Below are 26,441 nucleotides of genomic sequence, written 5' to 3'. Positions count from 1 at the left end.
CCAGATCTAGTACTGGCCTTGTACTCAAGCACTGAAGTAGCTGAACAGGATATATTGATATATCTCTTTTCACTTAGGAAATGTACTGATATTCCTTTGCCAGAATTTTTGTCATGATCAGTGCTGTTTTTCCACACACTAGTGTCATAGCTGCTATCTTAAAAGTGTTCTATATATTTTATGTGTTGACACTGACAGACACGTACTGAAGTATTTGTTAAAACATAATAAGCAACTACAGTAAGAATGAAGACATTGTTGAAGACATCTTCACTAGTTATTAAACAAAACATCAAACTCACTAGAAGTGGCAGCTCAGACTCTTGGTGGGTTCCATATTGCTGTCTCAGGCAGTAAAAAGATGATGAAATAGTCATGGACAATCTGGCATTTGTGCCCTCTCAGAAGAGTGCAAGGCACTGCTGGTCATGCATCCAGCATTAATAAATCCCATCTAGCACATAATTCATATTCTATAGAGCCCTTCACACATCAACAGGCATACAATACACATTAAACACCCCTAGCAGGAGCTGGTAGAAATGGAACAGGGCATAGAAGGCTCCATTCTGACAGTAGGAAATATGACCAGAGGAAACCTTATTCTCCTAATCCCTGAGAAACAACTCTCTGCTTATCTGAACACGTAGCTAAATGAAGCCCTCTGTGCCTCAAAATCAAAGTTTCACTGGTGAAAGGGAAATGAAAAGGAATGAGAAAAATATTTAAAAAAAACCAACATAGTGCAGCACTGAGGTTTACATTTGCACCATCTGAACAGCTCAAGTGTTCAGAATTTACTTGAATGAAATTTACAGAGGATATTCACTGAAATCTTCCTGTTCCCACAAAACTCAAATGGTAGTTCAGCTATGCACAGTTACTTACAATAAAAACACATTTAATTTCAGTCATACTAAGCACAGTAAATTAAAGATCATCAAATGAATTACTCTTGGGCTGTAGCTTCCACTATACTTAAAAAAACAAAACAAGAAAATAAGTTTAGTAGCTTTTAGAGTTTAAACATGTGATATTTTCACTTGTGTGCTTTGAAAGTTCCATACATGAATAGGCTGGTTCAAAACCTCAGCTAAAATTCACCAAAAAGTAAAAGCAACATGACAGATAAAATCATGTAGGTGAATATGTAATTCTAAGAAAAGGAAAACTCAGTAACTATTTGGTGCCTGCTTGTAACTGAATATCTTCACTAGCGACAACTATTTCACACCTGAAAAACATTTTATCACGAATAAGCAAAACCAGTTTGGAAAATGTCACTGTTATTACTAACCCATTGCTGGTCTGCTTTTGTACAATATTGCTCCTTTCAATATAGGCTGTGAAATGAGTTCTCTGTCCAGTTAAACCACATTCAGATCTGACACATGCAGAGATGCGAAGAAGCAAAGTAATTACAAAGCTTTTCCCATCAAAAATTGGAAGGGATGAAAAAAAAAACCCCAACTTTAATGAATGGTTCAGCAATATAACCCTGTCTGTGAATGAATCTTAAATTTAATTCTAAGATTCCATTTATCATTAAAAAGACTGTTTTTCATAACAGACTTAACTGCAGGCCCACTTATGTGTACATTTTGTGGTTTAAAAGAACAATTTTAGTTCTTATGCTTTAGTTTTTAGTTTCTTTCTTAATGCAAGCCAACAGCTTCTGAGAGCACTATGCAGGCTTCTAAAAACTCAGATCAGTTGCCAGGATCACAGCCCAAGTGTGCCAGGCTGAGTTTCTGTTCTTAGGCCTTTGCCAGGCACAGGAGTTGTGAATGCAACATGAGAGTATTAGTTTTTATAAGGAAAGAAACCCAACCCTGTTGTTATTATTATATACTAAATCAAGATCAATAGTTTAAGCATCATTCTCTCAAGACAAGATTGGCTACCCTCAGCACAGAAAACATATGTTCAGCCAATGTGTGAGAACACAGATGCAAAAGGAGTCAGCAAAGCATCACTTGGCAGCTTCACTATGGGATGGCTACAAAACAACTGTACCTGACTTGGAAGTAACTCTACCTTCACCTCAGAACCAGGAACATTAGTAAGTGCAATGTGAGCAAACAACAGGGGAAAAGGAGAAGCCAGAAATATCTGAAAGGAATTTGGAAGAAAGCTTAGAGGAGGTAAAATACAATTATAATGAAAAACCTTCAAGGAGGGGTTTTTCTTTATCGCCTTTACCTCTTAGCTTATATTTGCAGTAATTATTTTTTATATGATTTTTGATATTCAGACTTAGTCTTTCCTGAGAGAATCACAGAATCACAGAATGGCTTAGATTAGAAGGGACCTTAAGGATATCTAATTCCAACTCCCCCTGCCATAGTCATGAAAACCTTCCACTAGAACAGGCTGCTCAAGGTCCTGTTCAGCCTGGCTTCGAACACTTTCAGGGATGGAACTTCTCTGGGCAACTCCTCACCAGTCTCACAGTAAAGAATTTCTTCCTTGTATCAAATCTAAACCTATGCTCTTTCAGTTAAAAACCATTCCTCCTTGTCCTATCACTACATACCTGTGTTAATGGTCTCTGTTCAGCTCTTGTAAGTCTTGTCTAGGTACTGGAAAGCCTCAATTAGGTCTCCCTGAAGCCTTCTGTTCTCCAAGCTGAAAAATCCAATTCTCTATGCCTTTGCTTGTAGGAAAGGTTCTCCATCTCTCTTAACATTTTGGTGGCCTCCTCTGGACTTGCTCCAGCAGGTTAATATCCTTCCTGTGCTGGGGACCCCAGAGCTGGATGCAGCACTGCAGGTGGGGTCTCACCAGAGCACAGCAGAGCAGAGGGGCAGAATCCCCTCTTTCATCCTGCTGCCCATGCTGCTTTTGATGCAGCCCAGGACACAACTGAGTGCACATTGTTGGGTCATGTCCAGCCCCTTGTCCACCTGCACTTTCAAGTCCTTCTTGGCAGGGCTGCTCTCAATCTCTGCATCCCCAGCTGGTGTTGATACCTAGGGTTGCCCCAACCCAGGTGCAGCACCTTGCACTTAGATGTGTTGAACTTCTTGAAGTTCTCGCAGATCCACCTCTCAAGCCTGCCCAGACCCCTCTGGCTGGCATCCCACCCTTCAAGTGTGTGAACCCCACCACTCAGCTTGGTGTCATCTGCAAACTTGCTGAGGGTGCACTTGTTCCCTTTGTCTGTGTCATTAGTGAAGACATTAGATAACATCAGTCCTGACAGGGACCCATAAGGGACATCACTGCTCAATGATGCCCATTGGGACTCTGAGCCATGGATCACTATCCTCTGGATCTGACTTGTCTGACCAATTCCTAATCCACCTAACAGTCTACCCATCAAATCCATATCTATACCATTTAGAGAGAAGAATGTTGTGGGGAGCCGTATCAAAACCTTTACAGAAGTCCAGACAGATGACATCCATAGCCATTCCCTTGGCCACTGATGGAGTCACTCCATCATAGAAAGCCACTAGGTTGGTCAGGCAGGACTTATCCTCAGTGAAGTTGTGCTGGCTATTCTTAATGGCCTCCCATCCCCTCTATTCCATGAAGTTTGAATTAAATAACAAGCTAAGAGATCAATTCACATCTGTTATAAAATAAAGATAAAAAACTTGCTCCACAAGAGATTATGGACTATGTATCTGTATGCATACATTAATTACCTCATGGATTTTAATGATAGTTTCCTAAATTTTAAGTATCCTGTAAAATTTTTCTCATTAATGGAGCAATGGCTAACAATAATTTCCTTAAGCAACAGCAACAGTACATAGCAGGAAAGAATTTGATTTGATTTCAAGATATTTACATGTTTGTGCAGAAAACCTGTTCCAGAAAGCTAACTGGTATTTATGTTCCCTTTCACACAGAGATTCTGTCACTGTAGAAATTTAGAATTACAGCTGAAACTAAATTAGTTCTTAATTTGTTTTAGCAATATGCTACTTTCAGGGGTTTAGCATAACAGCAACAATAAACAGCATACACTATACAAGAATTCAGGCAAAACAATCCCAAAATAGCAATGGTAAGAAGCCTAATATTAACACTACCTATCATTTTTTTCAGTGGTATTCAAGGCAGTATTGGATAAATGGTGTTCTTCTAAAGTATTTTGCTTCTTCAAGATCCTTGCAAAATGATGGAAGAGAGCATGAGATGATATGGCCTCAGCTGTCAATACTATATTGCAAACAGCCACCACTGATGCAATCCTAAGTTGTTAAAAAAACCCAAACAAACTAAAAGAGGATCTGACTTAAACAAAAATAAAAAGGTTTAAGCTTAATATAAGAAAGATTGAAAAGGGAATACACCACACTTGGAAGATTTCAGTGGGGAAAGGACAGGTGATTCAAATCCTCAGCTGTCACTGCTTCCCCACCAAGTCGCCAGAAATCACCAGGATTACAGTACTCACAAGAAAGTGAGTAAAAACTCATAAAAACTGGTATGCTCTCCTTCTTAAACAATTATATAAAATCATGAACTGATCAGGAACTGAACTAATGTGACCACTCAGTTATTTTCTGTTCCCTCCTTCAGCTGCACTCCCTCCCACTCTAGCACTCTAATATTCCTACCCTTGCTTCCAGTACTTGAGTAGCCTAACTGCACTCCTTGCTCTGCCACTCACCATACTACTAATCTGAAGGGACATGGCAAACATTAACCTTCCCTTACCTCCAGCTCACAGCTAATAAATGTGCATGCCCATCTGTGTACATGTCATCTCTAGAATGGATTATTGTAACTCACTAAATGTGAAGCTGATGACAATGACTCCAACTGGTACAGGATGAAGCTGCTTGCTTTCTCCATGCTTTAGGTCACAGTGGCATCTCAAAGCTCTATTGCCCATTTACTTTTACACTCACTTCAAGTCCTAGGTTGCAATTTCCAAAGCTCAAATTTGTGGTACATTAAAGATTAAATTATTTGTGAATATTAGAAATTTCCACACCTCTTGAACAATACAAATCACAAAGCCCTGCATGAGATTTTCACAATTGAAAACAAATAAACATTTCCAGTTGTGGCATTCAAGCTCAGCATGATCTTTCTGAGGATTTTAAAGGAATATGAGAACTAATTATTTTTAAAAAATGCTACAAAGCTGTCCTTCTGGAAGGCACTCCTTCTCAGCAGAACAAAGTACACAATTATTTTCTTCCTACTCTATTTTCAGTCCAAGACAAGAAGACTAATGAAAGAAAGGAACAAACCCATCCTTCAATAAAAGCTTTATCCTAAGAAGGCAAGAGTCAGAAATTGAGTGAGATAATGCTACTATTAATTTCACTTAAAAATTACTGAGATACTTATAGAAAACAATATAAATCACTAAGATACATAAAAAGTGATGGGTAACAAAATTAAACTACAGAAACATTTTTAGGCAACAAAAACTGCCCTGGAATCTAATTTCCATTTCTCTTCTTTAAATGATTTTAAGATGATTATTTAAATGCATGTTAAGAGTAAAGTAGAACTGTGATAACGTGACTACTGAACTTCTTGCCTTGAAGAATCAGATACCTAACATTTGATTTACAAGGCAACGAGAACACCTTCTAAGTCACTCAAACTACCTAAATAGAGTTCTTGTCTTCATTATGGAGAATACTGAATTCTCTCAGATGCTTATTTTTTAAAATAATTTCACTGGCCTAATTTGCTTCATCTGTGCTGGCTCAGACACACAGTATCAGTCAAAAGAAAAGTATCCTTTTGATGCTGGGTTCTGTACTTAGCAATTAGTAAGAAAAATTATTTTCCAGATGCTTCTTTTAGTTCCAGCTGCCCCACATGCCTAAGGTATTTTTAGGAAGGAAACAGCATCATAATTCTCCTGTTAAATGAAATTTCAAATTAACTAATCCCCAAACAAAACCCCAAACCCAACAAACTTTCCTCAAAAGTATCCTTTATTGCATACTTTGTCTGGAAATGGCTTTAAGTGTTCAAATCAATAAGCAGTCTTTTCCAACAGAGCCATACATCTCACCTTTCAAAGCTGCTTGTTCTGCTTGTGTGTACATCCCCAGAAAAAAGTACGTACAGCCAAGGTTCACCCAAACATCTGGACTGCAAGTTGGTTGCTTGGTTAAGGCCTCATATTCCTGTAACAGAAGAGAGGGTTGACTTTTAAAAAAATGCATAATAGCACATACTTGTATTAAATACCATTCTTTCTTCCATGATTTTACAATGTATTGTTAAATTACTGAGATCACTCAATTTATTCTGAAGTTCACTGCAGTCCTTACAACAAAACTATTATGCTTTAAGCTATGTCTCTTTTTTGTGTACAGCAATATAACAGACCACAGGGACAAGCAGTGCCATAAATCATCATGTATGAGCACAATTTTTGTCAATATTGAAGTTACATATATATATATATTTATATTGTAAATATATTATTATAAATATTATTTACATATATAAACCCCAATATATGTAAGTTATAAAGGCATCAATATAACCAACTTCTCAAGTTCTCCTCCAGTAAAAGCCTGGTAGCCATGAACACCAGGGAACTTTCCTTGTGAATACTTACTGGAGGAAGTGTGGAAGATGTTTTTGTAAACCTGTAGGTAGTGTCTTAGTGTATATTAAACCTGTGGAAGTGTGTGTTAAGTCTGAGGTTATGCAATACAATAACATCAAGTACAGCAAGAAATTTTTTTGTATTATTAATAAGTAAAATAAATATTTTTAAATAGTGTTTAATCTCATCACATCCTTTTTTTAGTTCCTATTTTTGTGCATGTTTTATAGTTACATGTTAGTAACAGCAGTACATGTACATAATTTATAATGTATAAATGTGTGTATATACATTGGCAGTGTGTATTTAAAAATGTTTTACTAACAGGGGTACAGCAAAATTGTTTGGAGACCACTGCATTAAAAGACAAGCCTCTATGTTGGTACTGGGCAAATTCAAGATTTCCTTATAGATAAAGATTAGTAATTTGTAGTAAATATACTTGTTCCTAACTTCTCCAATTTTAAGATTTACAGCCAACAGTTATAGAAAGGCACTAGATAGCATATTCTGATATTTCTTACACATCCACATTCATTATACATCCTTTAGTTCTGCCACATAGACTGCTTCATTTCTTTTTATTTATGAAATGGCAAAAACTTAACAGATCAATCTTTCAATCTACATTTTTTAAACCAAAAAAACCTTTGCAGCCACAATTGCCCTGCTGGACAATTATATTCCTGAAGATAAACATCTTTTCTCATAGTAACAACAGGTACTAAAAACAGATGCAGGGAGAACTCTCAATGTCATTTTTTTCCTGTGTCATAGTTCTGATTAATTCTTCAGAAGGACCATCCCAATGAAAGTGTCTGCTATTGGTGCTGCTGCTCTTCATCCAGCCATGGAGACAGCAGCATAAGGCAAAGCAGGCAGGCTCACATGAGGTTCTCACAAGACCTGCTGAAGGAATGTCATCCATGCAAGCCACTCATCCCTTCTAGGAAAACAACCCCTTGCTGACTCTGTACTTGTTCTCAAAACATGAACTGGAAGTCCCCTCTACCTATGGAGAGTTCAGCAGATTGAACCACTGTGGGTGGAAGACTCCTTACCTCTGGGGAAAAGAACACACACACACACACACACAGACACACACACACACACACACACATATATATATACACACAACACAAGATAAAGTAAGCCATGCCCAAGGAACAACAAATCTCAAGAACAAAAATATCTGACAACAATAAAGTTTAGAGTTTGCAAGCATAAATAAGTTGTTTTGGGGTTTTTTTTTGCCAGGTAAAAGTAAACTGCACTCTCAAACAGAGAAGACACTGGTAAGGAGCACCCTTAAAAGCCAGCTCGGTTTTGCTAGTACTTCAGGGCTTCAGACTTCAGCTGAATATTCAACAATATTTACAATAAACAAATATAAATATAATAAACATAATAATAATTATATTTTTAAAAATAAAACATTTACATTGAGGCCAACCTTTCCTACTGAGGCCAGTTTAACCTTGATGTAGGCCTGTCATGGAGCACAGAGACATAGGCCACTGCTGTTTATTGGGAGCATCTGGAATCTTTCAAAATACATTCAGGTTAAATGCACCCAAAGGTCTCCTTTTGCTAGAGCTTCAGGCAGATTAATTAGAAACACAAAGTGCATAAACACAAGTCATGTTCTGGCTTGGCCATTCAAAGCAAGCAATATATAAAGAGAGTTCTATCACTTATCTATTAGGACTATTAGTGCTCCTTATCCTGTAGCTCTGGGCCATGTGTCCAGACTATGTGCTGTTGACCCTTTCCTTATTGAAACCCATTCAACATCAGTCTCTCAAAGTCATCTACTTCAAAAGAACTTTCCTCCCTCCTTTCTAAATAAACCAACCCAAACAAACTACTCTCAAACCTGTCTTAAGAGTCAATCTGTGGCATACTTTCACCATTCAGCAGCATTAACAACTTCTTGCTATTTTACTCTCCTCCTCCTCCTCATGCTTCTATCACTAGACACAAGAAGTTTTCCTCAAAAGCAGGCTGCTAGGTTGATTGCCTACAACTATGGACATGGACTAATAATAAGGAGGGACAACTCAATGCCTTTAATACTTGTCTGGATTCCCTAAGCCCATGAACACAGATGCCAAAGAGCTAATAAACAAGCCAACACATATTGCTGCTCCCCAGGTGCTCAAATGTGATACTTACTGTAACTGGGCTACAGTCGCGACAGAGTTAGAGAACTCCCAGATGTAAAAAATCCACTTTTTACTTTTTATTTTCAGCTATCAGGAACTGGAGTGTACCTCCAGTATTCTCACACTTCCCACAGAATTACTCAAACATGACCAGATACTACTCATGATGAACAATTACCCTAGTACAGCCCTGGTCCTTCCATGATTTACCATTTGACTAAAATTACCCTGAGCTAAGCTGGCAGGAGATCCTGTTAAGTGGTGGAATGGCTCCTATTTCTCTGCCAGGAGGGAGGTAACAGATTGGAGGGACTGTCGCTGGCTGTAAGTAGGTTGAAGGATTTTGACAAAAACAACTCATTGAAGGCTCTGGCCCAGGGATCACTCTCTGCTCTCATGTGTGCAGTTGATGAGCCAAAATATCATTACCATGTCCAGCAACTGCACCATGCCAGCATCCCATGTGCCTAGAAGCAGAGGTACAGACTGAAAGTGTGAAATTTGCTCTTGAATCCAACCAAGAAGTGCACCTGCCCATGATAATTTGTCTCATAAATTTTTAAAATTATATATATATATATATATATATATATATATATATATATGTATAAATAACAAACCCTCACTTTCTTAAGGCGCCAGCTGTTTCAATTTATAAGACCAGGAAGCGTAGAAACAGAATAATTTGCCTGATTGAGGCTCTTCTTCTGGTACTTGGGTGACACTTGGAAATTTGTCAAAAGATTTAAGATTAGAGCCATGAACAAGTGGCAGCTACTGCAGAAAGACAGATAAGTTTTTCCCTGTTATGGACACTAGATGTGGAAGATTCCAGAAAACTAACTGGACATCACCATATAGTAGGGAAGCTCTGGTTGCCATGTGATGCCAGGAAGATGTAAGCTACTCAGTAAAGATAAGTTTGTCCATGAAGGAAACTAGTCAGTCCCCAAGGAAGAACTGCACCATGACTGCTGGAAGAGTCGAGCCCACTGCAATACCATCTGTAGACTGGGGTACAGCAGTAGGGATGATCCCACCTAGATCTACCTAGAGGATGTCAAACTGTTGTTGGTGTGCCTGTGATAAGAGAACGTGAATTCTCTCACATGAATGGGAGTGACAGTGATTTTGCTGTCATTCTCTCTGAAGATATTCCTGGAGCTGGACATCTCTTGGTTTTTCACTTCTTCCGTTTCTCCTGGTGGTTGACGATGACCACCTCACCGCAATTCCCAAGCTTCTCCAAAAGTTGCTATGCAACCAACACACCTGGCTCACTATGAAAGCATCATCTTTAATAAAAAGATTGAACAGTGTGATTTCTGAGGACCCTCCTCAGATACATGGAATGCAAACCATGAACTGTGAATATAGTGACACAGACTATGTGCTGTCACTTGCAGAAAGCCACAGGAGTGTGATCATTTAGATTGTATTCAATGTCATTCCAGAGAATTCTGCAGAATCTTTGACCTGTAGTATTTTATTTACAGTGCTTTTGCCACTCCCCAAAGACTGCTCCAAGATCTCAAGGGTATAGATTATCAAGGAATTTGTCTTCTGTCCTGAAGAAACTAGGCTGAGATGCACAGGCTCATTTCCCATGTCATCACAAAATAACAAAGCTATGAGGACTTATCACTGTACAGAAAAAAAAAAAAAAAAGAATTAAATCTGGAAAGACAAGGCCTGTGATCTCTCACTTAAAATATACACAAACAATCAAACTACAAATTGCTCATACAAACTTTTCTTGTCCCTTCTTGGGTAGAAAAACGGGAAAAAGACAACTATGCTGCAGTTTTTACAAGCCTGAATCAAGAGCATCACCTAGTGGTGAATCAAACACCACAGGCAAAAAAAAAGAGGCAGTTGCCCTTTTGTTGAAGAACACATGCAAAATCTACTCTGGCTATAAAAGCATATACAGGGTATTTCAAAAAACAGAATTTATTTCAAATTTACTTTCACATTATTTCCTATTTCAAAGAAACTGCAAATTATTTTTCTTTTTTTTTACCTTTCACTTAATGCTTAGATGCACATTAACTGATTGCTGGTCAACAGATTGTTGTATTTATAATCTTTAAATTTCAAAGTCTAAACTTTGAAACAGAGTGCCTTGTGCCTTTATTACTTAGAAGAGTTTTCATGTATGCATCTTGTGAATGTGACTGTTTATCTAAGAGAGAAAATATAATCTTTGTTCTATAATCTATTTATTTTCTTTTTATTATGTTTTGTTAATACTTTAAACATCTGTTTTTAATATTCATTCTGGTGAAAGCAAATTCAAAGGCTGCAAAATTAGCTATACTTCAGTTACACTTCACAGTGAATGGACTCAGTGAAAACTCTAAGAGGCAAACATTAAAATGTACATATTTGAACAATTAACATACAATTTAGTAACTTAAAGCTTTTAGAAAAAATGACAGTCTCATTTAATTGAATTACCTAATACAAGAAAATGCAAAGAAGAGCAATAATGTACACTAAATGGTCAAGGGCATCAATCTCTAAGGAAAGAATGTTTTCATACCTATCACAGATAAGCTATACAATGAAGACAGAAACATGATTAAACCTGAAAAACTAAACTGTGGAAATCTAGCCGCAGAAAGGGAATAATGGGTTTAAGACATGAATGATGACATTCAACAGAACAAATTAAGCTACTGAGTCTAATATCAAACAAGTCAGTACATAACATTAAAAAAGTTTAGTTTTCATAGGCAAAATACTATTTTTTCCCCCAATCCAAACTGCTTCCCACAGCATCTGCCTTATTACTGTACATTTGTACCTTAACTGGCTTGCAGGGCTGTTCCCTATTACAGACCATCTTCCTCCTGCTGTCATTGCTTTATCACAACATCCCAGTTTCCAGCCTCGGGAAGCAGGATTTCCCCACCTTACCTCCAGAGCTCTCTTGTAGTCACCCAAATGAAACGCACAGTATCCGATCCAAAGGTTGCCATCCTCCTCCTCCTCACCCACGTGCTGTTTAAACTTTGTAGAGAATAAAGAATGTAAGAATTTTGTCAGCTGCCACAGTTTCTAAAGCCCCATAGATAACCAAAGCAATACTAGGCTATTATGTATCATGGATGGTTTGATAGCTACTGGGGTGGAGCTGGTTTCATATTTCGGAGTACAGCAGCAGGCGGCCCGCACAGGCCAAGCCCGGCTCTGTGAAGCGGGGAGCACAGATGCCGCTGCAGGGCGCCAAGGGGGCGAGAGGGTCACAAGGCAGGAGAAGGGTGGCTCTCGCCCGCAGCCCTGAGGGCAGGGGCTGGCAGCTCTCCCAAGGGCAGCCCATCACCTCCAGCAAGGCGATCGCGCCAGTGAAGTCCCTCTGGGCCAAGAGTTCTTCCAACTGTGGCACCTCCTTCCCTTTCTTCCTCCGCCTGTCTCCCGACGGCGGAGTGCCCCCCACGGCCGGTTTGGCCCGCGAGAGCATCTGTGCAGAGAGCAAGGAGGAGCCGGGTCAGAGCGGGCCCTCCCTCGGTGGTGCTTCCCCGCCGGTCCCCCGCCCCGCCGCCCCTCACCAACCCGCGATCCCTCACCGCCCCTCACCATCCTGCGATCCCTCACCGCCCCTCACCACCCTGCCATCCCTCACCGCCCCTCACCACCCTGCGATCCCTCACCGCCCCTCACCACCCTGCCATCCCTCACCGCCCCTCACCACCCTGCCATCCCTCACCGCCCCTCACCACCCTGCCATCCCTCACCGCCCCTCACCATCCTGCGGCCGGGCCCGGGCTCCGCGCTGCGCCGGCGGCGCCGTTGCCGCGGTAACGGCGGAAGGCCGCGGCGAACGGGCTCCGGGTGACGACCGGGCCCGTCCCCAGAGTTCCGCCTCCCCTGCGGCGAACGGCGATCTCCGCGGGGGCCCCCTGGTCAGAACCGCGCTGGTTCTTCTCCCAAACCCGCGGCTCTTCCTCTCCTCGCCTTTGGGCTTGGCCGGAACATCCGGGTCCCTCACTTGGGTAGCAACCCGCGGGTTTGGGCCAGAGTGGGTGGAAAGTGGCCATGTGGAAAAGGACCTGGGGGTGCTGGTTGACAGTGGTTGAACACGAGCCAGCGTGTGCCAGGGTGAGCAAGAACCCCGACGGCATCCTGGCTTCTGTCAGATAAAATGTGACCAGCCTCTGTACACTCGTGAGGCCACGCCTCCAACCCTCTGCCCAGTTTTGAGCCCCTCAAGAACGACATTGAGGGGCTGGAGCTTGTCCAAAGGAGGGCAGCCAAGCTGCTGAGGGATCTGGAGCACAAGTCTGATTGTCCCAAAATAGTTTTTTGTTTTCACCCGCTGTTCAAGAGGCCAAGCCACACACAGAGTCAAGGTCTTCGATGTGTTTACGGTTCAGTACAGCACAGAAAGTGATGCTGCGTGACAAATCCACGAAGCCAGCATGACAACTAGCAGAACTTTTCATTGTTCATACATTTTAGCAAACAAAGGCATTAAGGCCCATTGTCTACAAGGTACATAGTGCCAGTATTCTATCTTCTACTGATTAATGATTCTCTTGCTTTTCATGCTGATTAGTCCACATAGCCTTTCTCTTGTGTCAGTGGCCGTGAGTCACTGGTCACAATTTACCCACTGCCAATTACCTTTTACCCAGTTGGGGCTGCTTCAGCACAATTGCTGAGTTGACTTTATTAATTTCTTCCTTATTTTGGGGGCCCTGCAAAATGTCCTTGTGGTCTGTAAATCCTACATTCCCTGTGTCCCCTATCAGTGGTGCATCCTTATTCCTAAGCTTTGTTAAGCTCTTGTTAGGTCTGAGATCACTGAAACATGTCAAACCCTAAACCTTAGCAAGGCAATTCTACCAACAACTGATTTGTCCTTCTAACACCTGGACATCACTTAGAGCTTGTTTGTTAGTTGCTCTGTTTCACAGATTAAATATCGTTTTTATTAGTCTTCAAAGTATACAAAGATCAAACATCAAAGAACATGTTTTCTTAAGAAAAGTTTACATGTTCTACATTTTGCAACGTAATGATAAATGGCTGAAGGAGCTGGGGTTATTTAGCCTAGAGAAAAGGAGGCTCAGGTGAGATCTTATTGCTTTCCACAGTTACCTGAAAGGGGGTTTTACCAGGTGAGGGTTGGTCTCTTCTCCCAAGTGACAAGTAGAAACAGCTTTGATTTACATCATTGGAGGTTTAGATTGGGTATTAAGAAAAAAATTTTCACTGAAAGGATGGTCAAGCACTGGAATAGGTTCCCTTGTGGAATCACCATCCCTGGAATATTCAAAGACGTAGATGTGGCACTTAGGGACATGGGCAGCTGACAGACCTGCAGTGTTAGGTTGATGGCTGGACTTCATCATCATAGAGATTTTTTCCAGCCTTCTATGGTTAGAAATGACATTGCAGAGGACTAAAACATTACACTACTACTGACTACTCAACTAACTAAAAAAACACATATCCATGGACTAATGGACTAATGAAATATCTGTATTTCTACCTTTCTGCCTTCCTTGAGAAGAAATTATTTTTTCACATTCTATCAGGAAAGAAAACCTGGGTTTTTGTTTGTTCTTTGTTTGTTTTGCTTTATTTGTTTTTGGTTTTGGTTTTGGTTTATTTTTGGTATGAATAAATATATCCTGTCATATTCCAATCATCTGTAATACAGACTAGGAGTAAAGAACTGTGTGCTGCTTCTTCAGAGTATGGGTTCCATATTCACTGTGTCCCAATCACTTCACCTAGGGATGATACATCCATCTTGCAACTCTGAGAGATTGCTCTGCAACCAGAAACCTCTGGAGCACAACAGCACCATGATAGTGTCCCTTGTTCATAAATGTGCTTTTATACCACAGGCCACAAAGAAGGAAGGCAGGCAGATAATCCACTCTCCCACAGAGGACCTCTCTGCAAGAAATTAATTTTTAATTATTTATTCAAAGTGATAAAGAACGTTTGCCAGTGATTTAATCTGCTTTTATAGCTCTTCTCTATTATGAAAAGTATTATTTCTTTCAGGAGAAAATTAATTTCCATAAATAATTCTGAAATTATTTACCCTTTCAGAGATTTGATTTCATGTGGTCAAGCAGATAGTACAATTAGGCAATATGATTTTTTTTTTAAGAAAAAATAACTGAAAATTTAATTTCACTACATTGCTTTCTTCTGTTTTTCTTTTACAGAAATACTTTCAGAAGACCCTATTGTTCTAAGGATCAAAATAAATACAACTAAAATATTGACTCAAATGAAAGAAAGCTCTCAGCTGCTCCACTGTTTTCTTCCATTTCCAAGTGGTCTCTGAATTTGTATGTGGTGGATCCAAAGCTGGGGAATGCATGAGCTAACAGATGCACAGTGCCAGTGAGTTGGCTGTGGGCACAAGAATGACAGTGTCAACTGTGATAAAAAGTGATAGCAGCATCAAATTGACCAAAATATTTTTAGCATGTCTGGTATAGAAATTTTTACTAAGATGTAATATGAAGTAGGTGGAGATGTTATGATTTTTCCTGATATGAAACACTAAGATGACAATTCATAAATTAAAGACAAGTCAAGAAGTTTGTCTGCTCTAGAATAATACTGAAAACCTGCTCCAGTTCTTACCTTCACTATTCCTTTAGCTATTGCTATTATCCTGAGTCTGTGAGCTGTGAAATGATTAATGATCCTGTTTATTTCCACACAGAATTGCTGGGAGAATGGGAATTTACTTACACTAATGGCAGCAAAAGGGAAATCATGCACCCATGACTAAACACCAAGATAATAATTAGAGAGTGCAATAAGTGTTTAAATAAAAAATCAGAGACTGGAACGTGAAGTCTAAGAAAAGGAGAAGAAGGAGGGGAAGGAAATTTTTAAAAAGGAGAGAAAGCAAAAAGCAAGAAGTGGAAAAAACTTACTGTCATATAAAGTAAAGCAAGAGGTTAGGATAAGACCCTTGCATCAGCAACAATCATGCTTCAATTTCCACAATATCTGGGTAAGATCATGTTCTTTCAGTAATGATGCTTCACCACGTTCTGCATCTTGTACCTTTGAAAATGCACCTAACAACATCTGACATCTCAAGATAAATGATACACAATAGTGAGAGCAAAGAAATGCTCCCCTGCTACAGCTACAAAGGCAATCCCTTGAGATGAGAAAATGGGAAATGATCTCTTTAAAAGCAAGGAACTTGAACAGTACTTGCTTCTTTTTTTTATGGTGTCAGCAACTTCTGAGTCTTAATCTACTCTGGATAGACCACCCATGATGAGAGAATCTGAAACACATAAGTGGATGGATTATGTGCACCTTTAATGCTTTTGTTCAGTCTCTGTTACCCAGCTCAGGAAAGCAAACAACAGCCATGTCAGTTAAAAACCTTCAAATGGTGACATGAAAATTCATAATTTTTATCTTTATTTTGGGAAAGGAAGACTTCAGTTTCCACTCATGTTTATGCCTGTGATTTTTATGGGTCTGTGGGAAATGCAGTTTCAGAATTTTTCTGATATTTTCAACACACACCTGTCATCAAGATTCAGTCAAGTTAATAAAAAAGCTATCCTTGTATTTGATTTTAGCATTACATTTAGTAAGTTTTTAGAAGTTTATATGTAGAATCAAAGGAGGGGAGGCAAGACAATCCGCTGGTCCAGTATGAGTCACTGTCAGAGCTGGAAATGGGATGCATGGTTAGCTGTGTCTGCACAAACTTATCAAGGCAGAAAGCCATATCACTGCAGGTGCTATGTCCCAAAGAATGCAGTTGTACTGGTTTAGGATGTGTGCTGATGTATTTGCAGTGTTCCACTGCCATCTGGATTTACAGGATCAAGTGTGCACTAGCTTGAAAATCTCATAACTCCATCCCAGCACAGTGTAAATATGTGTGATGTTTAATAAAAAGAGGTTATGGAAACTGAAGTATATGTCCAAGACGTACATTATTACACACTCAAGCCGTTTACCTTTGTAAAGATAAGCAGAACAGATGTTTGCCCATTAAAGATAGCTTGCATTTGTCTCGACAGGGGTGTATCCTGCTGAGTGTGTAACAGAGGCAAATGGGTATGCTGAAAAGGTAACTGTCCTGTCACTCTGGAAACAAAGTCCTTTAGAGAAAGAAAACAGTAATTAAGAGGAAAGACTTCCTACTATTTATTTTTATAGTATAAAAGTTAGGTGGATAGATAATATTCACATCAAAATGTATTTGTTTTGGGAAAGGGTTTGTGGAAGAAGACTTTCTTAATTGAGCTAAATGTTTATGATACATCCCATATTTAACTTCATCTTCTACTTTGTGGCAGCATAATAGATCAGTAGGAACATGGGGCCACCACCCAAGCTGTTGGCAATATGGTGAAATTCCACCTTTCTTATCCTTGTCTTATAGTGTTCCTCTTACCAGATTGGTGACTTGTGATGTGAACAGTCAGTGCTTTGCAGTGTAATTTCATTCTAATCTGTGTCAGCAAGTAAATTATGGCAGCAACCTGAACTCTCAATAACCCATGAAAATCACTGTATTATCATGCTGTGCTATCAGGATCAGGCATCACATGAGCCACATGTTTTTATGTTGGTTTACAGGCTTGTGTCTTATCAGTTGCTGGTTCCAAAGAATGGTGTTGGAAAAATTTTTCTTGATGTTCTTTTGTAGTAAATGAGAAAGAAAAAAAGATCAGTTCTGAAAAGTCAATATTGCTGCTATGCAGCTGCTATACATATATACTATATCTATGTATACAGCTGCTATATATGTATATATAGCTATATATAAACTATACAGCTAAATTAATAATAATTTACATTATTGTCTTGTAAGTCTAGATAGTAGAAGTATTGTAAAAATAACTTAAAAGATGGGAAAACATTATTTCATATCCCTGGTCTCCTCTCTAATACTGAAAGTTAAAGAAAACACCTTTATACTCTCCAACTGAAACCCATAAGTTACTGACATTAAATAAGCACAGATATTACAGTTCTGAATTTTTTTTTCTTTTTTGTCCATAACCATATTTGTGATTCTAAACTCTAACAAAACTGAGAAAAGGGAAACTGAAACATTTCTATTTTATTTTTCTTCAATCTGATTTTCAAAATCTTTTTAAAGATAGGGTAAAAGCTGTTGAAGCCCCAGACAATCAATATAATTTGGAATCAGTAATAGTGGGTAGAACTTGAAAACAACATTGATGTTTTTCAGCATTTATCCTGTTGGATAAATATGATCAACTATACAATATATAATGTCTCATGCAGATTTATTATTAAAAATTCTGTATGTTGTGGAAACAATGTTGACAGCCTTGCTTATTCAAAAACATAGACGTGATAGATTTCAGGCTACTGAAATCAAGGAAATTTGTTTTCAGAGTTAGTGAGAATTAGGAAATGAATACATCTACTGTTATTTTTATTTATAATACTTTCAGATTTTTTTTTTGTCTCTCCCTTTTTCACATTTCTCAGTTCTGCAATGCTCTTTTATTTTAATGGAACCTCATATACTTGTGTATAATCAAAATTTTCCGGGCTCTGGAGAAAATAAAAAATAATGTGCAACTTTGAAAAATGTAAGCTGATGGCAACAATTGTAATTAAATGACACTGAGAAATAATTGTAGCAAATATTCAGGGAAAAATTATATTTTAAAGGACATTGTCAAAATACATTATTCTGCAAAATAAGATGATTCTATCACAGTGCATGTTTCTTTACAAACTAGTGGCTTAAAAAATACTACCTTGGTTGTCTTTGGTACCACAGAAATTGAAGACAAGCTGACAATATGTTTGTGTTATTTTCAGACTTACTAGAACTATTGTTACCAACTACCACAAGCAGCAGTTTGACTGACTGCAGGCACTCAATAACTTCACCTAATTCTTTGGCTCTTCTGAGATTTCTGGAATTTTCATTCCATATATTCTATTTTCTCCTCTATGAGTGGTCAGGTGGAAATAATGATTTGCAACTAACTAAAAAATAAATTAGGCTGCATGCCAGTAATAAGATACTAAAATGAATGTGGTAAAGGTGTTGGAGATAGAGCATCATTTAGTTGCAATAAATTATGAGCTGATAGGCAAAGGGACTCTGTGGTGCCCAGGCTGGCCTATCATTCCCATTTTCAGAACTTTCAGACTCTTCACAAAAAAAAAAAGAAGCCACTGAAATGAGGAAAACCCTGTCACATATGGCATTAAAAAAGGAGTGGAAAATATTCTATAGGCCACAATCTTTCATAGACTGAGAGAGGAACAAGTCTTTGAAAGTTTTTGCTCTTCTTTTTCTCTGACTGTCCTTGAATTTTCCAGAAGACTGAGAGAATTTCTTAGAGTAGTTTTAGATCAGGAAGTCAGGGCTGATTATCAGTTGCAAATACACCCTATAATATCTAGTTGCTTATTATCCAGTAAATTGTAGGGCAGAACAAATATAGTGCTTTAAAGTGCTGTAGAACCAGGCACTAAAAGTCACTTTTTACTAAAACCAATGATACAGTTCTCTGGTGAGTTAATTTGAGGTGGCATTTCTAATCTAACACTGAGTATAAGAATACCTAAAGAGAACTATAATGATGTTTTGTGGCTATATAATATATGGACAGGTAATGTTGTTGGTGAGGAACTGAATTTTTTCTTCAGACAAGTATAGGGCATGCCTATCTGAATGTGAATCATCCCTGTGCTACTGAAGCCAAAATAAGTGATAAACTACAATGATTCAAGAGGAGACTTCCATGAGCTGTTAATCATGCTAGGATTACAAAGATGAGGGTCTCAAGATGATGTTCACCTAGGAACTGACTTTTTGGATAGATGCTTGCACGTAATGAAGATATGTAACACTGAGATCTTCTTTACCTTTCTGCCAACATTATTGCAGTAGCTGATACCTAGAAGCCACAGCTAAAAAGAATGCACTGGGGATGTCAGATGCCATTTTTAGCACCCTATTCCTTAGTGATTAAATCTCAGCACTTTCAAGGGGGAATAAATAATTCTAGATATGTTTAAAGGTATTTCGTGGGTTGTCAGGGGAGGTTACCTTAGGCAGGATATTGCAGGTATTTGAATTTCTTGCTGTGTTTCTCCACAACAGAGACACTCTTTCAGAGGAAGGCAGTTATTTGCATTTGCCTTCAGGATGCTCCCATTACCTGTAGTTCTGTAGTATGCCAGTATTTCTAGTTAAAGCTGCAATCATCTACAGGAGTCAAAAATCTTTATTTTTGCCTCCAATACATAATTTGCTTTCTGAGTTTCTGAACTGGATCCTTTGCTAATCTTGGAAGTGTGAGAGCTGGCTCATGGTTGGAGAAAAGTTACTGTATAGTGAGAGAAATAGTGGAGAGAGTGCAGTAGAGAGATATGAAAGGTTTCTTTGAGTAGCTGGCTGGTTTGTATCACTGTTAACCTCTTGATATAAACTGCCAGATTGGACATTAGGAAATAATTAGATGAAGTTGGCTGGGATCTTTGGGAGCTTAGCTGTGTTCTGCAGCCAGGACACTATGAATGGACTGGCATTTGTGTCTCAGCTCCTCCTCAGGGCTAACAGTGCCTTAAGCAGAGGCAGCAAAAACGACAAACTTGGAGAAGCTTTTGCTTTTGCTTGTGGCAAGCCTGTGAAGTTTTGTGCTTTACACATCTGACTCATTTATTTACTTTTTCTTCTCCCCACCCTCATGAACATCTATAGTATCAGTAACTGTCATATTTACAGTGCAATGACAGAGCTTTTCTTTGTCTCTCTGATGCCATGAGGCAGATGTTACTGATCAGTCTGCCAGGCAACTGTGTTTGATGTCCAAAGCCCTAAGGTACAAGGGAAAGTGTGGTGTTTTGCAGGTTTTATGGAGAGCTTGTTTCATCTAGCTGCTGCCTCCTGTCACACTTCCTGATCTTCCACGTCACCAGATTCTTCTGTCATGGGAATTCCATGAGAGACTACACACACACACACACACACACACACACACACACACACACACACACACCAGGCAATTAAAAAAGTTGAGAAGACAACAATTAATTTATATCATATTCTGGCTGGGACTGTGGCATTGTGATGGTGTAGGACAAGGGAGAGAGTAAAAAGAAATGCTGTGATAAGGCTATAGTTGATTTTACCTTTTGTTTTTAAGGGACAGTTTTAAGCTGCTAAGAAAACCAAATAAATACATTAATAGATATGAAGCCAGGGAGACCTCAGTGCCATTACATACTCCAGCTGTGTAAAATACTCAGTTCTAGCTGCATTATCCATGCTGACTGTTTCTCCCAGATAGGCTAAGAAGAGTATAAAAATGCAAATCCTGCTCTGCTGAAGTTAATGATAAATCTCTTATTGACTTATATGGGATAAGTTTCAAGGACGTTGGAAATACCTATAAAATGAGCAAGTGATGAGCAGATATCTCCACATGAAAAGCTGTGTTCCATTCTCAATCTGTGGCACTAACCAGCCATACTTGTCCACATGTTTACATGACAGACTGCTAATTTAGAATTACTGTATATTAATTACAAATGCTAGATTAAATATGCAGAGATGTTTATGGACTACTTTTAATGCCGGGTCATGTTCTTCTCTGGATGTTAGAAATATTCAAGCAATAGTAATTTAGTATTAAAATGCAATAATATAAAAGGGGCTGTGCAAATATATCTGAGGTGTATTCAATGCCTTCTAAATATAGACTTTGAAAGAAACCATGAAATTGCAGTCTTGCTTTATACCACAAGTTCTGTTACTTACATTGTTTCTGATTATTTTCATTATTTGTCTTAAAATTATTTCAGGAAGGTAATAAAAGTTAACTGATTTATTATCTGACAGCCTCAGTGTAGGTTTTAGTGGAAAACCAGAAGCTGTTGTATGTGTGCATGAGCACCTCATATTCAGCAAAAGTGCACATTTTAGTTTATTTTAATTTGTTTCCTTTGTGCCTAGAGTGCCTAAAGTTTTCCCTAAGACTTGTGGGTTGATGAGGTTTTTTTGCTTGTTTGTTTGTTGTTTGTAGTTGCCTTTTGGGGTTTTTTTTAGTGATGCCATTTAAAATTTAACTTTGGTCCTGCAGGTCTGAGAGACCTTTAGCTTTGCTAATCCTTACCTGATGCATGAGGTTGGTCACATAAAGTATGAATATCTAAGGAGAGTATTTGAGGAGCTGGGAATGGGTGATGTGCTGGCTGGGAACAGATGTACCTGGGGCAGACCTGGAGTGCTTTGGTGCACAGTCCTGGGCAAGAGTGAGTGGGCAAGCCTTGTACTGAGTCTGCAAGAAGAAAGAAGGGCTTTGGCTTGAAGGACTGCAAGTGGGACATTTTTGCCGACACAAAAAAGTCCTTCACTGTTATAAACTAAATGAATGAAATTGGTAACATATCACAGAAGAAAATATACCTTCGATTTATGAGCTCAATCAGCAGAGATGGTGTGGCAGTGTAATTAAGAGATGTAGGGCAATGCAAACATGAAGTAACCATCTGTTTTCCTCTAGGCTTTAACAGACCTTATATTTAATTTCCATTTTAAAGAGTAGTCTTTATGGTTCATTTGTCCCCTCCCCTTTCTTCTCTCAGCTTATATCTGTGATGAAGACTTAGTGCACTTATCAGGCAAGGTTTCTGGTAATGTTTCAGTTTATAGCCTCAGCCTTTCCATGAGCAAACATTCTCAGCAACCTTTAGCCTCTCTCTTTTCCTGAGTTTTGCTGCTGCTAATTTTTCACCTTGAAGTGCCACCTAGTACACCGGAGGGACGGGCAGAGGTGAAGGCAGGGAAGGGCACAGGGAAGTGCTGGAGAGAAGGATCACACAGCTTGTCTTTGAATCTGCACAGTGGAAACCTCTTTCATTCTATCTATCCAGGAACAAAATCAATGTAGAGTATCTGAAAGATAGAGAGTTAGAAGACAAAAAAGAAATGGGAGAGCATACAACAGGTCTAAACTGAGTGATGATGAAGCAACTGGTATTGGTGCTGGCCATTTGGCCTTTGTTTTCCTCACTGCAGCTGCTGAAGCAAGTGGGTTCCAATCGGTGTAGCAACAACAATTATATGATCAATGTGATGCTCATGAACTACTCGGATTTCCCATCAAGTACTGATAGTTTGAAGTTCGTTGTGAAGAAAGCCTTGGAAAGGGTACAAAAGGAATTCCAGATGATAGGTAAGCCAATGGGTGTTGGTTACCTCTCTCTTCCTGTGATTTCTTGTCACACTTTGTGGCACAGTTTTATACTCATCTGACCTTTAGCAAGGTGCTTTTCATACAGGCTCCTTGCTTGCCCATCTTATGTAGATCTTTTGGAAATAATGACCTCTCTTTGTATAAATAGAAGTACTCTACTTCTGATGGGCAGAACCATATATGTTTTCATGGTGTTCAGACAGTGTCTTCCTGTATACTTCCCTGGAGATATTCAGCTGGTTTTGGTAAAGTGGAAATTATTGAACTGGATCAGACAAGACCAGTGATCCATCTAGTGCAGTAATTGGGTTGTCCTTGCTTCCTCTCCTGACTGGAATAGCCTCTACTTTCTGAAAATAATTTTCTTCTTGACCCTATCTGTTGATCTCATCATAGTCTGAAGTGTGAAGAATCTGCAGGGTATATTTTCCTTCATTTAAAGTCGTGTTGCTTTTATTTATTTTGATACCTTACCTCTCCTTTAAACATCACCAATCTACTGTCACTCTCTAAAATATCATGGGAAAAAGAGATTCCAAGGAAATAATAAAAGAAATAGCATCTATTCCCTATCTGCCCTCTAGTTTAAGAAATTTTGTCCAATTTTATTGGAAAGTGGTCTCTCAGTTACTCCTTACAGAGCCTTTAAAAATTTGCTTATTAATGGCCAACACTAGAAGTACTTTTAGCTGAAAGTACTAACTCTCAACAGAAGTCAGCAGTCCACATTGGAGCAGACTTCACAATCACATCCATGGTGGTGGTGGGGCTTAGGTTGTAGATAGACTTTGCAGAAGCAGGGAGACCTCAGAGGGTAAGACTTCTCAGACTTGTGTCAAAAGGAGAGGGGAAATAGTGTATTAGTGGTTACCTGCAATTCATGATGCTGTTTGCTTTAACAATTGTGTTATAGGAGAAAATGTTACAGTGAATGCCAGCTTCCACCCCTTTGCTTCATCACTCTATGTCTCACAAGCCTGCCGTACTAGCACCTGTGAAGGTGTGGAGCTCATCAAAACCATTTATGTGAGTAGCTGACTTCTTTCCTTCTGTCTGGGTGTGCATGTGTGTCTCTGCCTTTCCTTCTTAACCTTTGATCCTGCTATTCAGTTTCAAAGAAATTTGACAGGGAAGGGAAGTTTTGAAAGAGAAGATGTTCCTGTATGTTTTGTGAAAAGAAGTAGGCAAATACTGGAGAGACATTCTGTGAATGCTTCCCAGAGACTGCCTTGAGAGCAGAGCTTCCCAGAGCTTTTTGTCCTCCTTTTTATGTCTGCACAACTCTTTGTGTGGTCAGACAGCCAAAGCAATCCATTTAAAAAAAAACCCAAATAACAATTAACTAAAAAAGCTAAACCAACACCACAAACACTCAAAATAGCCCGAGCAGAGCAAAAAGATCCATTTCCAACTGAATCAGATCCTGATCTGTTTCACCATCAGTTTACACAATACACAAAGGAGAGAGCTGTAGTGAGGATGGGGACATGTGGGCAGAGAAATCATTAGCTTGGCACTGCTACCAATGAAATGATTATGGAACTATGCCCAAAGGGCAAAGATGAAGTGCTTGCTTCTCTCTAGAAATCACAGAAGTCATGTGAGAGAAACTGTGTGAATATGAGGAAAATCTTCAGTTTAAATCAGTGCATTACAAGAAGCCGTGTTTCTGAAGATTTTCACTCCTCTGAGGGAACTTGGTCAATCCAATCAGAACTTTCAAGTCTACTAAACTGTGACTATGCTCAATTTCTTTGCCAAGAAATTGTCCCTCATGACATACATAGATACAGGTCAGGCTCATTTGATGATCATGGAAGTATTTTTTAAAATACTAGTTTCATATGCACTTAACTAATAACTTTTCTGATACACAGGACCTTGTAATACCAACCACTTTGTCTTCCGTAAATGCAAACTCTTCTGGGGTGTATAATTTCAAATGTGCAACTATAACAATATTTTAATCCTTACTTCCTTTCTGTGTATTAACAAATGTTGTACTCTTATCTGTTTTTTGCTTTCTGTAATTTTTTTTCCTCCTCCCCTTTATGTTTGTTCTTTTAAACTTTCTGTAGCTTTTCTCATCTCTTGCTTTTGCTAGGTAAATTCTGTGACTCCTTATGTCCTACAATTTTCTTCATTCTTCCACCCTCCTCTCTGCCAGTTCTCTGCTTTATCCCAAGTGACCCTTTTTGATCCCTTGCAGGATTCTGGCACACTTGGCTGTGCTGTCATAGGACCCGCTTGCACTTATGCCACCTTCCAAATGGTCTCGTAAGTACTAATTCTTCCCACTTATATTGTGATGTTAAAGATGTCAGCTACTGAACAAAGTTGTTTTGTGAACAACAAACCTGCAGGGACATTGGTGCTTAGAGTACATCAGACACCTCGAGGTCTATAGTCAAGGCAGTAAGAATTTTATGCATAACCACTCTGTTTTGTAGGTGGAAGAAAATCCCCTTCCAAAGCCTGTGGATAAAAGCACTGCCTGTAGTTTTGGACCCCACAATTTCAGAAAGACGTGGAGGTCCTTGAATGCTTACAAAACTGGTAAAAGGGCTGGGAGGCATGCCCTGTGATCAGCTTTGGGTACTGGGTTTGTCTAGTTTGGAGAAAAGGAGGTTAAGACCTTGTTGCTTTCTACAGCTTCCTGAGAAGGGCAAGTGTAGAGGGAGGTGCTGATCTCTTCTTTCTGGGATTCAGCAACAGGACAGGTGGGAATGATTCAAAGCTGTGTGTATAGGTTGGACATTAAGAGTATGTTTTTAGTGAGAGCATGACCAAACACTGGAACAGGCTTCCCAGAGAGATGGATCATACCTTAAACTTGTCATGTTTAAAAAGCATTTGGACAATGTAGTTAGTAAGTGGTTTAGTGGAAGGTGTCCCTGTCCATGGCAGGGGGTTTGAAATTAGATGATCTTTCAGGACTCTTCCAACCCAAACCATTCTGTGTTTCTGTGAATAACAGGCTTTAGCATTTTGTCAGTCTTGACTACTTCAGTGATTTGTGATTTCTGTAGGTCTCTTTTAATTGAAGTAATCTATTCTAAGTCTGTCAGAAAAAAAAAGCCTGTTTAATTAGTGAAATACTCTCCCTATCATTATTTATTACATCATCTATGTCTGTTTCTGTTGCAATAAGTAAAACCCCTGTAATTGGGTAAGTGAACCTTACCTGGAAAATAAAATTTTGTCAGAATCGTGCCAACAACTCTTACAGCCATGGTTTTTACATGCAAAATTCCCTGATACAAAAAAACCAACCAAAAAAACCCAAACCAAACCAAACCAAACCAAAACAAACCAAACCAAACCAAAACAAAACAAAAAAACCCCCAAAAAACCCAAAAAAACCCAAGAACAAAAATATTTTGCGTTTTGTCTGATAATATCGCAGCATTCAGGAATATATATTTGTTCTTAAAAGCTTACTGTCTCTGTGCATAAAATGTTCTTTGTTTTACAAATTCCTTGTCAGCAGAGGGTTGCCTTAATCTTTTCTCCCTG

The 26,441-nt window shown here is 39.0% G+C and overlaps 2 protein-coding genes across 2 annotated transcripts in view; one reads left to right on the top strand and one right to left on the bottom strand.

Moving 5' to 3' along the window:
- IFT56 (intraflagellar transport 56) overlaps positions 1 to 12,591 on the bottom strand; it is a 45,211-nt gene extending 32,620 nt beyond the window's left edge. The window contains exons 1-4 of the mRNA XM_079304538.1: positions 12,460 to 12,591; positions 12,038 to 12,175; positions 11,632 to 11,724; positions 5,999 to 6,113 (exon numbers count right to left, since the gene is read on the bottom strand). Coding sequence (XP_079160664.1) covers positions 5,999 to 6,113; positions 11,632 to 11,724; positions 12,038 to 12,175; positions 12,460 to 12,462 — 349 coding nt within the window. The 5' untranslated portion in view covers positions 12,463 to 12,591. The remainder of the gene's footprint in view (positions 1 to 5,998; positions 6,114 to 11,631; positions 11,725 to 12,037; positions 12,176 to 12,459) is intronic.
- A 10,055-nt stretch (positions 12,592 to 22,646) lies between these two features.
- Positions 22,647 to 26,441, top strand: part of GUCY2C (guanylate cyclase 2C) — a 44,076-nt gene continuing 40,281 nt past the window's right edge. The window contains exons 1-3 of the mRNA XM_079305182.1: positions 22,647 to 22,904; positions 23,839 to 23,951; positions 25,135 to 25,202. Coding sequence (XP_079161308.1) covers positions 22,691 to 22,904; positions 23,839 to 23,951; positions 25,135 to 25,202 — 395 coding nt within the window. The 5' untranslated portion in view covers positions 22,647 to 22,690. The remainder of the gene's footprint in view (positions 22,905 to 23,838; positions 23,952 to 25,134; positions 25,203 to 26,441) is intronic.

This window comes from Erithacus rubecula (genome assembly GCF_903797595.1).
Source record: "Erithacus rubecula genome assembly, chromosome: 4".
NCBI lineage: Eukaryota > Metazoa > Chordata > Aves > Passeriformes > Muscicapidae > Erithacus > Erithacus rubecula.
This window is presented reverse-complemented; position numbering and strand designations above follow the sequence as displayed.